Source organism: Poecilia reticulata, linkage group LG2 (assembly GCF_000633615.1).
Source record: "Poecilia reticulata strain Guanapo linkage group LG2, Guppy_female_1.0+MT, whole genome shotgun sequence".
NCBI lineage: Eukaryota > Metazoa > Chordata > Actinopteri > Cyprinodontiformes > Poeciliidae > Poecilia > Poecilia reticulata.
In genome coordinates, this window is record NC_024332.1 from 4,114,083 (window position 1) to 4,127,567 (window position 13,485).

The 13,485-nt window shown below is 41.0% G+C and overlaps 3 protein-coding genes across 3 annotated transcripts in view; 2 read left to right on the forward strand and 1 right to left on the reverse strand.

The window, feature by feature from the left end:
• The first annotated feature begins 1,998 nt into the window (after positions 1-1,998).
• On the forward strand, positions 1,999-12,207 carry cyyr1 (cysteine/tyrosine-rich 1). Its single transcript, XM_008427612.1, has 4 exons — positions 1,999-2,409; positions 4,126-4,225; positions 4,933-5,093; positions 11,259-12,207. Exons 1-4 carry the CDS (start codon positions 2,331-2,333, stop codon positions 11,390-11,392), a joined length of 474 nt encoding a protein of 157 aa, XP_008425834.1. The 5' UTR covers positions 1,999-2,330; the 3' UTR covers positions 11,393-12,207.
• Positions 5,117-9,758, reverse strand: LOC103475749 (uveal autoantigen with coiled-coil domains and ankyrin repeats-like). Its single transcript, XM_008427600.2, has 2 exons — positions 8,119-9,758; positions 5,117-5,668 (listed from the first exon to the last, which is right to left on the reverse strand). The coding sequence occupies exons 1-2, from the start codon at positions 9,475-9,477 to the stop codon at positions 5,522-5,524; spliced, it is 1,506 nt and encodes a 501-aa protein (XP_008425822.1). The 5' UTR covers positions 9,478-9,758; the 3' UTR covers positions 5,117-5,521.
• An 844-nt stretch (positions 12,208-13,051) lies between the features above and the next one.
• appa (amyloid beta (A4) precursor protein a) overlaps positions 13,052-13,485 on the forward strand; it is a 27,523-nt gene continuing 27,089 nt past the window's right edge. The window contains exon 1 of the mRNA XM_008427586.2: positions 13,052-13,220. Coding sequence (XP_008425808.1) covers positions 13,161-13,220 — 60 coding nt within the window. The 5' untranslated portion in view covers positions 13,052-13,160. The remainder of the gene's footprint in view (positions 13,221-13,485) is intronic.

The window sequence follows — 13,485 nt, forward strand, 5'->3', positions numbered from 1 at the left end:
TTTTTTTTTAAGGCAATGATAGAAAATGTCGCTTTTTTTAGTGCTTGAACTGAAAATGCTGCCTGCTGAGTTGTACCTGCTTGTTTTTACATGTCTCTCGCAGCACTTTATTACAACTTGAAAGCAACATCTGGAAGGCATTATGAATCATCGCTGCTCCACGTGGGTGGCATTTCCGAGAGCTAAATTACCCTCATCCTTTTGCCACCCCATGGTTTTGCCTGTAAAAGTTTTGTTTAAATTAGAGAAAATGTGATAAACTTTTCTCACCTAAACGTGAATGCACCGTGGCCTCCAGCTTATAAGGTGAAATATTCCCTTTTTTTTTCTTTTTTTTTAATGCACAGTGATTTGTAAAATTATATAGCAGGATGCTTTGGATTGCTTTTTATTCCCCTTTTAAGGAACTCATCATTTTTACAACTGTTTTTTTTTTTTTTTTTGGAGTTTACTTCTGTTGTCTTTTTATCTTAAACAGTTAAAGATGGGGAAAAAACATCCACAAACAAAAGGTAATGGTAACACTCTGAACCCAATACACCCTCTGTGAAAAATGGTGCTGGCAGCATTATGTTGTAAGGAATGCTTTTAGTGCATTGTGTCCAAATTGTAAACGCCAAAACCCAGAAATTTAAGCTATAACCACAAAAATGCTAGCACTGAAGCATTTAGATGAATCCTGGTTAATGAATATGAAACTTCCTGTAACAAACTGTATTATATTGAACTTTTTTTAAAGGTTTTATCGGCTCTAGTGGCCTTTATTTGATAGTTAGTTGACAGGAAAGTGGGTAATGAGAGAAGGGGAAGACACACAGCAAAGGTCGYCAGGCTGGGAATCAAACGTCGAGTACTGATACCTCCATACTGTGCTTAACCCCTACGCCACCACAGCATACCCTGGAAAATATTTTATTTTTATTGTATTGTCCTAAAACGTGAGTACATCTACTTCAACAAGCCTGATTTTCCCCCCTCAAGAGGACCGCACAAAAGCAACCAGAGAGCCGYAAATGGCCCCGCGAGCCGCACTTTAGGAGATAAGTGCGAACTTAACGAGAGGGGTAAAGCTGGATGTCGTGCAGTCGTGTTGTGATTGAACGGGCCATTGTGTGGCCTTGGGTTGGTTACAATTTGATTCTGCTTTTATCTCGCCACATGTCGTGATGTGGAAGCGCGTCCACGCACGCAGGTGTGCACGTGCAAAGAAACACACCGGTTTCCTTTTGGTATATCAAGGAGTAAACTGTCACGAGGGAAAAGAGGGGACGAAACGGATGTCTTCAAAATAAAAGCACCAAAAAGGGAAACGACYCGCTGGGRTAYGTATTTGTACTTGTTAGCTTCAATAATTTATCTGAACTAGCTAGTATAAAATAGCATCAAAATATGCACAGACTCAATTGTAATTTTATAAATTTTTTCCCTTGTTATATCTAAAATAAAAACATAAAAATCACCATTGAAGGGGAAAAAGGTCTTGTTTCTCAGACTGTAAGGTCACCAACTGATGGTGGAAAGTACACATTTTTATTATTAACTATAGCAAGTTGTCCAAATTCAGATTATCTTAATGGCAGATTWAAAAAAAGAAATGAATCCCTTTCAAATGTTAACACTTAATGACTTTTTTCCTCAACTGTAATTTTATGGATAATTTGGCCTACTTCATGATGTCAGATAGGTTCTATTAAATATTTTTTATTCTGAATTCTGTGGTGGAGGGGCTGGATGATGTTAGCGAAACTTCATCCAAAAATCAGGCTAAATAAAGTGAATTTCCAGTTTTCCAAAAAGTAGCAAATCTAGCTACAGCCAGCAAGTAAGCACCAGATTGGTTTGGAAAGCTTTTTCTCCCTTTCCGTATATACTCAGGTTATATTAAACATTTAGGTGTGGGAATTGAAGCAAAAAATAAAAACGTGAGAAAAACATTTGCCTCACACGTCTTCTATTTTACTTTGAAACCCATAACCGGAAGAAGTTTCTCWCCTTGTCTCTGACTTCCCTCCTGCYTCTCCGCGGTGTAAACTCAGCAGGGGGACAGTGAGCAAACGGTGGGAGGAAAGGAGGGGGATAAAACCCTTCAGTCTGCCGGAGGTGTGGGGACGGRAAAGGCGTCCACACGTGGGGCCAGAACAAACCAGGAGCCTCGATTCACAAAGAGGAAGAGAAGTAAGAGGGAGAAAAAAAAAATCCAAACTTTGACTAAACTGCTCGAGTGAAACATGCCAAATGTGTTACTTCTTTGAGAGAAGACRAGCGGTTTTGTCCCTATCAACTACTGTCAGCTAGTTAGAAAACAGGACTGCTCACAGCGGGAGGAGATCATGGAAAACCTCTGGAGGAGATGGAGAACGGAGGCGCTTAAATTTCTGAGGAACTCTCTGCTGCTTGGTTTATTCACTGGTAAGTCTAACTTTTAAGTCCATTTTTTTGTGACGATTTTTGCCGCTTCAGTCATTTATTAGGTCCTTCTTGGCGTTTTAATTAATCATCTAAACTCATAAACATCCCTGCTGGGATAAGAAGGAGGGATATTTTCAACAGAGTGGCACCTTCAAAACTGCAGGAAACTTGAGCTCTGGTGTGTTCAGAGGACAAGCTGATGGTGTGGAGAGAGGGAGAGAAAGCAGCAGGCGGGGATAGAGAGGAGGGGAATGAGGGACATGGTGCCCCCATTGTCTCCCAGCGTGTGGAGAGACAGGAGCCAGGACCTCATAGTGGACCACCCAGACTGATGTCCCCAGGAGTCTGCCAGTGGGAAGCGTTTAGGAAGTGTGAGTCACCAACATGAACAGCTTGGAGGAAATCAGAATAACCTTCCTATGATTTAAAAACTTTTAAAAACTGTGACTCATCATAAATAGGCATTTGATTTCCTCCTTAGACCCCCGCCCCCCCCCAAAAAAGAAAATCTGCTTCCTTTCTATTAGTTTTTCCCACCTGTGTTTGAACTTCTCGCTTTTGAAACATGCATATTTGCCTCCAGGCACGCATCATTCCAGCTTGAGTGATTGCTGAGACAAAGCAGATCCCTGAGCAAAGACGTGTGTACACACACACACACACACACACACACACACACACACACACACACAGACAGACGGGTGTGCTGCTTGTTTTCTGCACAGCGACATTCATCCAAGTTCCATGAAGTGAACCGTACAACCTTTCAACTTCTTGGCATTTTAGATCATTAGATATGCGTATCTAGATCCATGCCCACAGCATGATGCTGCCCCCACCATGGATTAGAGATGAGCACATGACTAGTTATGCCTATTCTCCCTCCTGAGCTGTAATGTCTCCAGCTCCTCCAAAGTTACCATGGTAATTTTTGGCTTGGTTTAAAGGGCCAGTCCTGCAATTCTGAATCAGACTTCACCAAAAAAAWTWTTTTTTTTCTTTTTATATCTAACACTGCTGCAGTAGTGTGTATTTTCCTAATGCTTTTCTGCTTCGTCCTCCACTTTATGTCAAGTTTTGCCTACAGTTCTTTTATTTTTCTCCAGGCTTTGAGCTCGTGAAATGTCAGAGGAAAGGGTAAATCTTGTGCCCAACTGTGCTCCACATCCACTCCTGATGTCATCATTAGATATGTGTGTCACAGATTAGATTGTCGGCCCCATCCGGCACGCCAGCCTACGGCTTTTTATTCAGCAGGTGGGCTACGTGGGCCGCTTTCGCTGCCTCGTTCCCAGAAAAAAAAAAAAGCAATTCATATCCAGGAGATTGTAATTGTTGCTGGGTTTTTTTTTCTTTTCCTGTGGACAATTTTGTATTATTTGAACAATTTTTAGTGAGTATGTAATGGGTTCTGCTCAGTATAAACAACCTGCTGAATCAAGCAACGCAAAGATCATGACTCAACTCTATGGAAATAGCCCTAGGCTTTCAAAAGGGGAAGATTTGTACATTTATTTGTATTTGCAGTTTGAGGATTTAGGAGGGATTTAAAAGGAGGACAGCAACAATGATGGGGCTTTGTGCGGTGGTCTCCATCCAGTGTAACCGCCGTCTGTCCTCATCCACCGTCACTATTATGTTGAGTTGTGCTTTTTTTTTTTTATTTACGCGTGAGAAGAGGGTGCTAATAAGAACCCCACGGCCGTGTGTTTGCAGGTGGTAGCGAGGCGCACTGTGAAGGCTGCATAGAGTACTGCTGTGAAGGCTCGCCACCTTTCTGCTGCTCCTACTACGCCTACGTCGGGGACGTCCTCTCGTAAGTAAACGCGCTGAAGAAATGTTGCTAAAGGACAAGTTTGTCTTTTTGAAAACTCATTGGTTTTCTTGCTCTTCTTTTTGGTAGAAGTTTTCAATGAAATGTAACTTACTTTAAAGTCTGTAAAGTGCAGGTAGGACACCTAGTTGAGGTGGCTATTTAAGTTACCCAGGCTTTAACAGCCTCGATTGCCAGGAAACCTCTTATATGTCTGTGCATTGAATAATTTGTGCTTTTAGCCTTTCCTGGACACTCCAAAATGTAAAGTAGGTGCAAACTGTTTCTTCATGCAGCGTAACTGGTCAGAAATTGGGTTTGATTTAAAAAGAAAAAAAAGAAAGAAAGAAATATTGCAATTCAGACACTTTGGATTGTGGTTGGAAGATTCAAATGAGGGRAGACCAACTGTTATACAATTGGAGGAAAAGAGGACAGACTTGGCTGACTAACTACAAACCTGCTAATGAGCCCTTTCCTATTTTTCCCCGAGTGCCAATTCGCAGACTCCTCTGCAGCCAGCGCACATGTTCTTGTCGCACGATCTGCGCACACCTCACAGCTGAGTTRGATCAGATGAGGCGGCACATCTCCATGGCAGCACTGGAGAAGTGATGGCAGAGAGGAGAGAGCGTTGATGAAAAGCCCTCGCACGTCTGGATAGCTCATTGCGTTCGTTGTGTGTGTGTATATGTGTGTGTGTGTTCCAGAGGCACCGCCATCTCCGGCATAGTGTTCGGCGTGGTGTTTCTGATGGGGGCGGTGGCGGCCCTGTTCCTGTGCGTGTGCATGTGCATGAAGAACGGACGTGGAGCGCGGGTCGGAGTTTTCAGCACCTCCTACATCAACACTGTTACCCAGGGTTACCCAGGTGGGTCGCCGTGTTTGACCGAAAGACTCCTGCACCACACCGTAAACCTCTTTTGAAGCCTGGTTGTTTGGTAAAAAGTGGCACTTTTATGATGTTCTAGTACTTTTTTTAAAGGTTAATTTATTACCAAACAAGTAGTTAAATGTTTATTACCTGAAAAAGGGGTGTAATTATGAAAACCAAGAGTTTGATGTTTACTATTATTGAACAAATATAACAAAGTCCTGTGGCTAAGCAACTTTTACTAGATTTTTTAAAAGTATTTTTCAATTATTTTAAGAATAGAAAATCACTGTGCAAACYGTAGAATATCACTTTAAAGTCTTTTAAAAATGCTTCAGGCTTTAACTCAAAGTAAAAAAGAAACAAACTAGTAAAACATAAAACCTTCTTTACACTATCATAACTCATGTTCACTTTTATTTCCTCTACCTGTCACACGATTTCAAACTTTTTGTGTTTAGTTCTTGAGTTGGGCMCCACATTTTGCTTGTGCACCTTTTTGCTACCATACTTTTTCCTTCCACTGAACTTTCCACTGATATGCTTGGACACATCTCTTGGGGAAGGCATTTCTGAAATAATAATAAAAAAAGCCTTTAATGTTCTTGTATAACATTCTACTTCTCAGAGAAACTGAAGTTTGAGTTTTTTGTCAGCTACAATCATCCATACAGGCAGAAATAAGTGCCTTGTACTTGTGCTGTGTTTTAATTTCTGGAATAAATTAGCTTTTTTAATATATTCCAATGTATTAAAATACAGCAGCATGTAGAGTTATACATGAACTTGCTTCTAACTTTACCAGCTGTCTACAGAGGTGGAAATGTGAAGCAGACAAAGAGTTTAAGGAGTTTTCCTGGAAAAATTGCCTTTTAAAGATTTACAGCAAAATTGTTGATGTAAATTTTCTTGACTCAGTTTCCCCCTACATTCATTAAAGTCTGTTGCTTAAAGGTAGAAGTTTTTTCTCTCTCTTTTTTTTTTTTAAATAAATGCATACTATCGTGCACCAGAGCCGATGTTCTGTGACACTCCTCAGCCTTTGTGTTGCTATTTTCTCTCCTCTTCCTCATCATTTATTCACAGTGTTTCATTCACAGCTGTGTTTCCCCTTCATGCGACAGCAGGGGTGAAAGTAGTTAAATTCCAGTTGCAATATGGAATAATTGGTTGAATACAATAGAGATGAGAATTTCTAGGCGYAGCCGAGGTGTTGAGGGGATCCGTTTTGGTGGCCTTWGGATCGCATCTCTGCTTTTTGCGGATGATGTGGTCCTGTTGGCTTCATCGGAACGTGATCTGCAGCTCTCGCTGGAGCGGTTCGCGGCCGAGTGTGARGCGGCCGGGATGAGGCTCAGTGCCTCCAAATCCGAGGCCATGGTCTTGAGCCGGAAAAGGGTAGAGTGCCTTCTCCGGGTCAGGGGGGTCGTCCTGCCTCAAGTGGAGGAGTTTAAGTATCTGGGGATCTTGTTCACGAATGAGGGAAGAAGGGAGCGGGAGATCGACAGGCGGATTGGGGCAGCGTCTGCCGTGAAGCGGGCGCTGTACCGGTCCGTGGTGGTGAAGAGAGAGCTGAGCCAAAAAGCGAAGCTCTCGATTTACCGGTCGATCTACGTTCCCACCCTCATCTATGGTCATGAGCTTTGGGTCATGACCGAAAGAACGAGATCACGGGTACAAGAGGCCGAAATGGGCTTCCTCCGCAGGGTGGCTGGGCTCTCCCTTAGAGATAGGGTGAGAAGCTTGGTCATCCGGGAGGGACTCAGAGTAGAGCCGCTGCTCCTCCACGTCGAGAGGAGCCAGTTGAGGTGGCTCGGGCATCTGGTCAGGATGCCTCCTGGACGCCTCCCTGTTGAGGTGTTCCGGGCACGTCCCACCGGGAGGAGGCCTCGGGGAAAACCCAGGACACGCTGGGCCAGAGACCAGGCCAGCCCAGAGACCTGGGATTCCCCCGCCTTGGGATTCCCCCGGAGGAGCTGGAAGAAGTGGCTGGGGAGAGGGAAGTCTGGGCCTCCCTTCTGAAGCTGCTGCCCCTGCAACCCGACCCCGGATAAGCGGAAGAAAATGGATGGATGGATGGATGGATGGATAATAGAGATGAAATATAATGAGAAACATTAATGAGATAGCATCTCATAATGAGATACTATCTCATTATTTTTGAGATAATTTATGTTATTTTTTTACAGAGTGGTGGAAATTGGCTTCTATACTTTGTAGACATCTTGCTGTAAAACTTTAGGATCAATTAAATTAAGAAATGTAATGCTAACCAAAATGGCAGAGCAATAAAATATTACCACATAAAGCTACAAAATTTTTAAAGTTTAATCGTAATACTTTTATAACAAATTTATGTCCGATCTAGGTTAATGTGAAGTTTTCATAACAAAGACATTTTGAATAATGTCAACTTTATTAAAAGTGTTATGATTTACCAAATGACACTATGACAACAGTTAGTGTCGTGAAGTCTTCCTCATGTTTATGACAGTGTTATGACGGTCTTATTCACACCCCGTCAAATAAAGTGTTACCGCCTAATCACTTTTTTCCCCCGATTTATAGGAAAAACCAGAGCACCCGGAGAAAACCTATGCATCCCATTTAAAGAGTGTATCGTCGAAAGAATCAATGTTCCGTACACATAAGGATGCAAGTTATTAATCAATGAGTTAATAAAGTTGATTTGATTAAAATCAACTTTATTAACTCATTGATTAATAATTGAGTTATTAAACAATGAGTAATTGATTAATCAATGAGTAATTGATTAATCAATGAGTTATTAATCTAAGTAATAACCATAAATGATAACCATCATTTATGGTTATCATTTCCATAACCATAAATGATGGTTATGGAAAAACAAAAGAAAGTCGATGGGGATGTTATTTCATTTAGCAGCACCTCAGAATATATTTTTGCCTCTAACGTCTAATGAGGGAACTTTGTTGTTCTCATCTACACTCCCGCCAAGTTGCAAACTAATTTTTCTCTGATCTGTTTCCGGGATACAAACCTTCCTGCCTGCTGGTGCAAAATGCGAGATTTCAGACTTCACCTTCCTTGTGGGAATTGGCTTCAGTTTTAATTTTGGCTGTGTTTTGAGGTCATTAAATGTTGGCTCCAACTTGCCGTCACGAAGATATAGGATTCTTCGATTACATATCGAATTCGTTTTGGGTAACTGGACTTTCTTTTTCTCTATCGGTGTTTGAACCTGTTTATCGATGGTTTCTGTTTCAGTTTTGCTGACATCTGTAGGTCTCTTCAAAGTAATTTCATGGTCCACCTTTTCCTCTTTGTTCTCTAAGGACTCCTTCAATCGCTCGTGTTCCATTTTTTCATTGATGTATAATTGTGTCACCTCATGCACTTTGTTGGTGGCTTCTTTAAGTTGATTTTGATCCCTCTTGCTGTTTTCGGTTAGTGCCTTTATATGATAATTTAAGGCTTTAATTTCTGTCTTTAGGTCCCTCCAATCAGATTCTGTGTGGGCTAAAGCTTTTTTCTCAGAGAGAGCCTCTCTTTGTTGTTGGAAGGCTAAGAGCCTGGAGGTCTCAGCCTGCTGCTCCTTGAGTTTTCTCATCTCTTGTTCTTTTCTTGTCAGACGTTCTTTTAATGTCCTGGTTTGGTTTTTTTCCAAAGCTAATGCGCTTGAAGATAAATCGGCCCTTGCTCTAAATTCTTGTTTGGTTCTATCCATAGCTTCCTCCAGTGGGGTTTTCGGAACCTTCTTCTCAAGAATTTTGTTTTCCTTCTCTGCCTCTTTCAAGTGCTTTTCTAGAGCGTTTACCTTGGCCTCGAGAAGTCTGTACCTGTCCTTTTCTCTCAAAATCTCCTGATTCTTTATGCCGATTTCATCAATCTTTCGGGACACCTCGAACTCAAGTTTCTTCACTTCGCTTTGATGTTTTTCAGCCTTCACTTTGTATGCATTGATTTCAGACAGAATTTGCCACTTTTCTGCCTCAACCTTCTCAACCTGCTGTTTTGAGTCCCTCTCAAGGTTTTTTAAAGAGGATTGAAGCTCTTTAACCTTAGTTTGGTACTGTTTGACCTCAGACAACAACTGAGTCCTGTGGGAACCTCTGGTCTCTACCTCGTTTTTTAACTTTGGGATTTTCTGACTTTCCAGGTATTTCTTCTGCTTGAGAGACCAGTTTAGCTCTTTAGTGAGTGAATCGATTTTCTCATTTAAAAGCCCRATTTGTTCATGAGCTTTTTCCAAATCATCCTGCATTATGGTGTCCTTAATCAGTATCGCAGTTTTTTCCTTGAGCCTTTGTAAAAAATCCACAACCAAGGCAGCCAATTCATCCCTACTCATTTGGTTAATTTGGGACAGTGTTAATGAATCGGTGTTCATTGGCGACATTTTGATTGTCCGACTGATGTATCAGAAAAGCTATGAAACKATGCAAAGTTAAATCCAATATGGAAAAACCAACCAACTTCAAATTTGATTCAGATGCARGACATTCAAGGCATCTGTTTCTTATGACATCACAACACTTTGACATCATCAAATTCCATCAGTGGAATAATGTAATTTTTGCTATGTTGCTAGGCAACAGCAAAGCCAGCTCACTTTCCAACCTCTTGGCTGTTTTTACTTTATTGTACAAACAGTCTAAGGAGTTTAAAATTAACTAATCAATCACCGCTGTGTTCAGGGAGCTTATTAATAATCGCAAAATAAATATCAAGCCTGCAAACCTAATATCTTAACGGACTGAATGTTATGTTTTTAACGTAATCTAATTTTAAACTCCTGCTCTGCTAGTTATTTTGATAATGAAACTGAAACGCACAGAATTGCACAACACCTTGTTGAAACAATAATTACTGAGATTATTATTGTTGTTGGGTCATTAATTTGAATGCGTTTGGTTGATTTTTTTTTTTTTGTTCTTTAATAAAGTTACGAACGTTTTAAGCCAGTCTTAGGAGGATGTGCTGGTCTCAGCATCCTGGCAGCGTTTAGTTTGTCACCTGATGCCGAGATCGACTCCAAACCTTCTGAGATCCACATATTGCACCGCTGCTCTAGCAAAGCACKAACAGTTCAGAAACAATATGRAATGGGGAAAAAAGTTATTTATTAACTGATTAAGTCGTGTCTTAGATTGTTCTTGAAAACTAATCAGTCATGGCTAGTGGGTGCTCTCACGGCTGCACAGTGGACCCATTGATTTTTTTACAGCTGACAGTAGCTCCTCTCTCATGCAGGTACTGCGTACCCCCTCTAAATCTTTTAGGGGTACACAGTACCCTACKGTACCCCCCTACTTTCACCCCTGTGCAACAGTAGCTGAGATGCTTTTGCGCTGCCCTACGGCGCCGATCGTGTTTCACGAAGGCACCGCTTGACCTGATGAAGTATGAATGACTATGCAGCGTGTGCAGGAACACACGATGGAAGTCATTGTGTTTTGAYMTGGTGGTGTTGGTTCCCTGGTTCAGTCGYTCAAAGRTCGCAGCATGAGCATCTTAAAGCTGCTGTTTGACACCATAAGAAGAGGCAAGGCAGGTTTGTTTCTAGAGTATTTATACACAGGGATTTAGAGGAAAGTAAAGGAAGAGGGATTAAAAGAACACATAATGCATAAACAAAATCTTTAACATTTATTTACTAGTAAATGTTAAAATGCATTTCTAAACTAGATGCTCACCTATGATGACAAATACAAAAGAAATCTCMTTTTTAATGTTAAAACTAGAGTAAAGATATGTTTTTATGATTTTCAAATTGAAACTGGAATCTGACCTATGATCTTTTGAGTCTAGTKGATTTTTAAACACTTTTTTTAATRTCTTTAATCTTGCATTTTGGTGGTCAAGGACAAAAACAGTCCCATAAATATTCAGTTTTTCGTGGTAAAGTCTGGACTTTATCATTGTGATTATAAATAAAAAWTTTTCTCACAATAAGATTTTTATTTTTCTTATTTTCACTTATTTCGATGGGAGACCGGCTCAACAAAAACTTCCCATCCACTTCTTTCAAAGTGCAATTCTGCAATCCCACCACTAGATGATGCAAGAGTTTCATTAAAAATTTTGTGGGCCTGATTCATGTCAAACTTTGAGGAAATCTCAATCTAAATCATGTAGTTTTAACTTTGGGTGTTTTTTTTTTATTGTTCTATAACCCAGGTCCTCCGCCTCCTTACAGCTACGACTATGAGATGTACCCACCATCATTACGACCCCCACCCTACACCCCAGCCCAGCCTCAACAAGCCAACTACTCTCCGCCACCTCCTTACCCCGGCTTCACCCGCAAGTGAGTTCTTGCCATGCAGATCGCACGCTGGCTGGACCATAAATGGACACTCATCGCGGTCGCTCTTCGGGTTCACCAAACGAAAATTGTCAGAATACCCCTCCCGCCCCCCAACTCTGCTCCCTCTGCCCCCTAACGCTCAGCTTTACTGCACTGCCGCTGCTTTGAAGCAGAACCACTGGTGGGAATAGAACCATTTGAGAGAAAATGTGGGTCAGGATTGGAAACGCACACATGCCTCATCACGTCTGTAAGACTTAACTTGTTGGCAGCTTAACTGTTCTGACCTGTACTCTCTGCCCCCGTTTGTGCACATCAAAGGTACTGGCTACACTTTGATGAAAGTGAAGACCATGTTTTTTTCTTTTTTCCACATCATCACGAGTGGAAAGGAATTGTCAGCGATAAACTGCGGACAACTTCTTGTTTTTTGTTTTTTTTCATTCTTAGAGCTATTTTGCTCCACTTTTATTTGAAACGATGATTATTTTTTTATTATTATATCAGATCTGGACCTGCTTTGTATTAAACTGAAAGACTTGACTTAATCCATTATGATAAAAATGCTGACTTTAAACCATAGGCAGCTCAAAACTGGATTGTTATAATATACTGACTTTTTTTTTTTTTTTTTTTGCCGCATTTTAAATAATGCGGGGTATTAATATGTTGGGGGAATTTTTTTAAAACTCAAAGTGACTTCACTGTGACTTGAACTGTGAATTGATGGGACTTCATCATTATAAATATCAGGTCAATAACTGTTTCTCTACTGTSTCAGTGCCTGTGTTGTAAATTAAATATATGTTTTTGAATACAGATGCAAAATCCAGTCTCAAGTTATTCACCTAAATGTACTACCCAGTGGTGTGTTTTTGCCTTATTCCCATGTAGACTGACATTAAAGACAGTTGAGTAATGAAGTATTGGTTTCCCTCATGCCTATAAAATAAACAGATAGAATCTGAGAGGAAAAAACGCATCGGCTTTTGATCTTATGGGAAAAGAATAAATACTTAATGTCTCTCTCTTGGCTGCTTCAGCTCAAACAGCAGCTCTGCGATTGAGAAGGTTGTTAGTTCTGGTTTAGTTTTTAAATGTGCAGSCACTTCCTCTCTTTAGAGCCWTAAAAGGGGGAAAAATATCACCAAAATGTACAAAGACGGCAAACAAATYGACTGATGTTTGCCGTCAGATGTGCAGCAAACATACTTGGAGAGTCAGTACTTGGATACATTTTAAACCCCRAATATATGTTCACTTTTAAAGAGATCTTTTCTTTGCCTTATGTGATGTCACAGGAGGCACTAAAGATTTTCTTTTTTTGCTGGAGGRTGCATCATGACTGTATAACAATTACAACACAATAGCTAAGCAAAAAGGGAAAAACTCCATTACAATATGTTTTGTATGTGGTAAATCTCGAGTCAATTGTGTTGACACGATTGATGAGTAGTACCTTCAAGATATGAATAAAACATTTATTTTAGTGTGAAAATAAAAAAAGGTTGAAACAGAGAATTCTTTTCTGTGGGTATGTACACGAATAAAATGGGAAAACAGGAGGGTTAGAGTGATAATATTGTGAGCATGGGAGGCTGAGTTAATCCCAGCCGGCTGCGGTCAGGTGATCCGACTCCGAGCAGCTGTGCAGCTTCAGGATCGCTCACCATCAGACAGCGGGAGTCACCGGCGGAGAGAACACCGACTCATACGCTACACTAGTTAGGAGACAAACGCTGCCTTCAGGAGCGTTGCTTTCACGAAACGACATGGGAGACCGAGTGGCTTTACTGCTGCTCGCTGTGGTGGCCTCGGCCATGGCTGTGGAGGTAAGGRATAYTGGTTTTAAACAGCTACATTGGAGTATTTTTTCCTCCCCGAGCATATTGTTTTGCTGCCATCTCAGTCAAGCTAACACGAGTTAGCTAAGGATGAGACCGGAAGCGGAATGGTTGTGCCTTTTAAAATTAAAGCTGAATGTGTTTGGAAGTGAAACGGTAAAGTTGATTACACTTAATCTCGGATTCACCAGGACATCTGATATGGTTATGGAATTAAATATAGCCTGTTCTTCATGTACTCTAGTGTTGTACG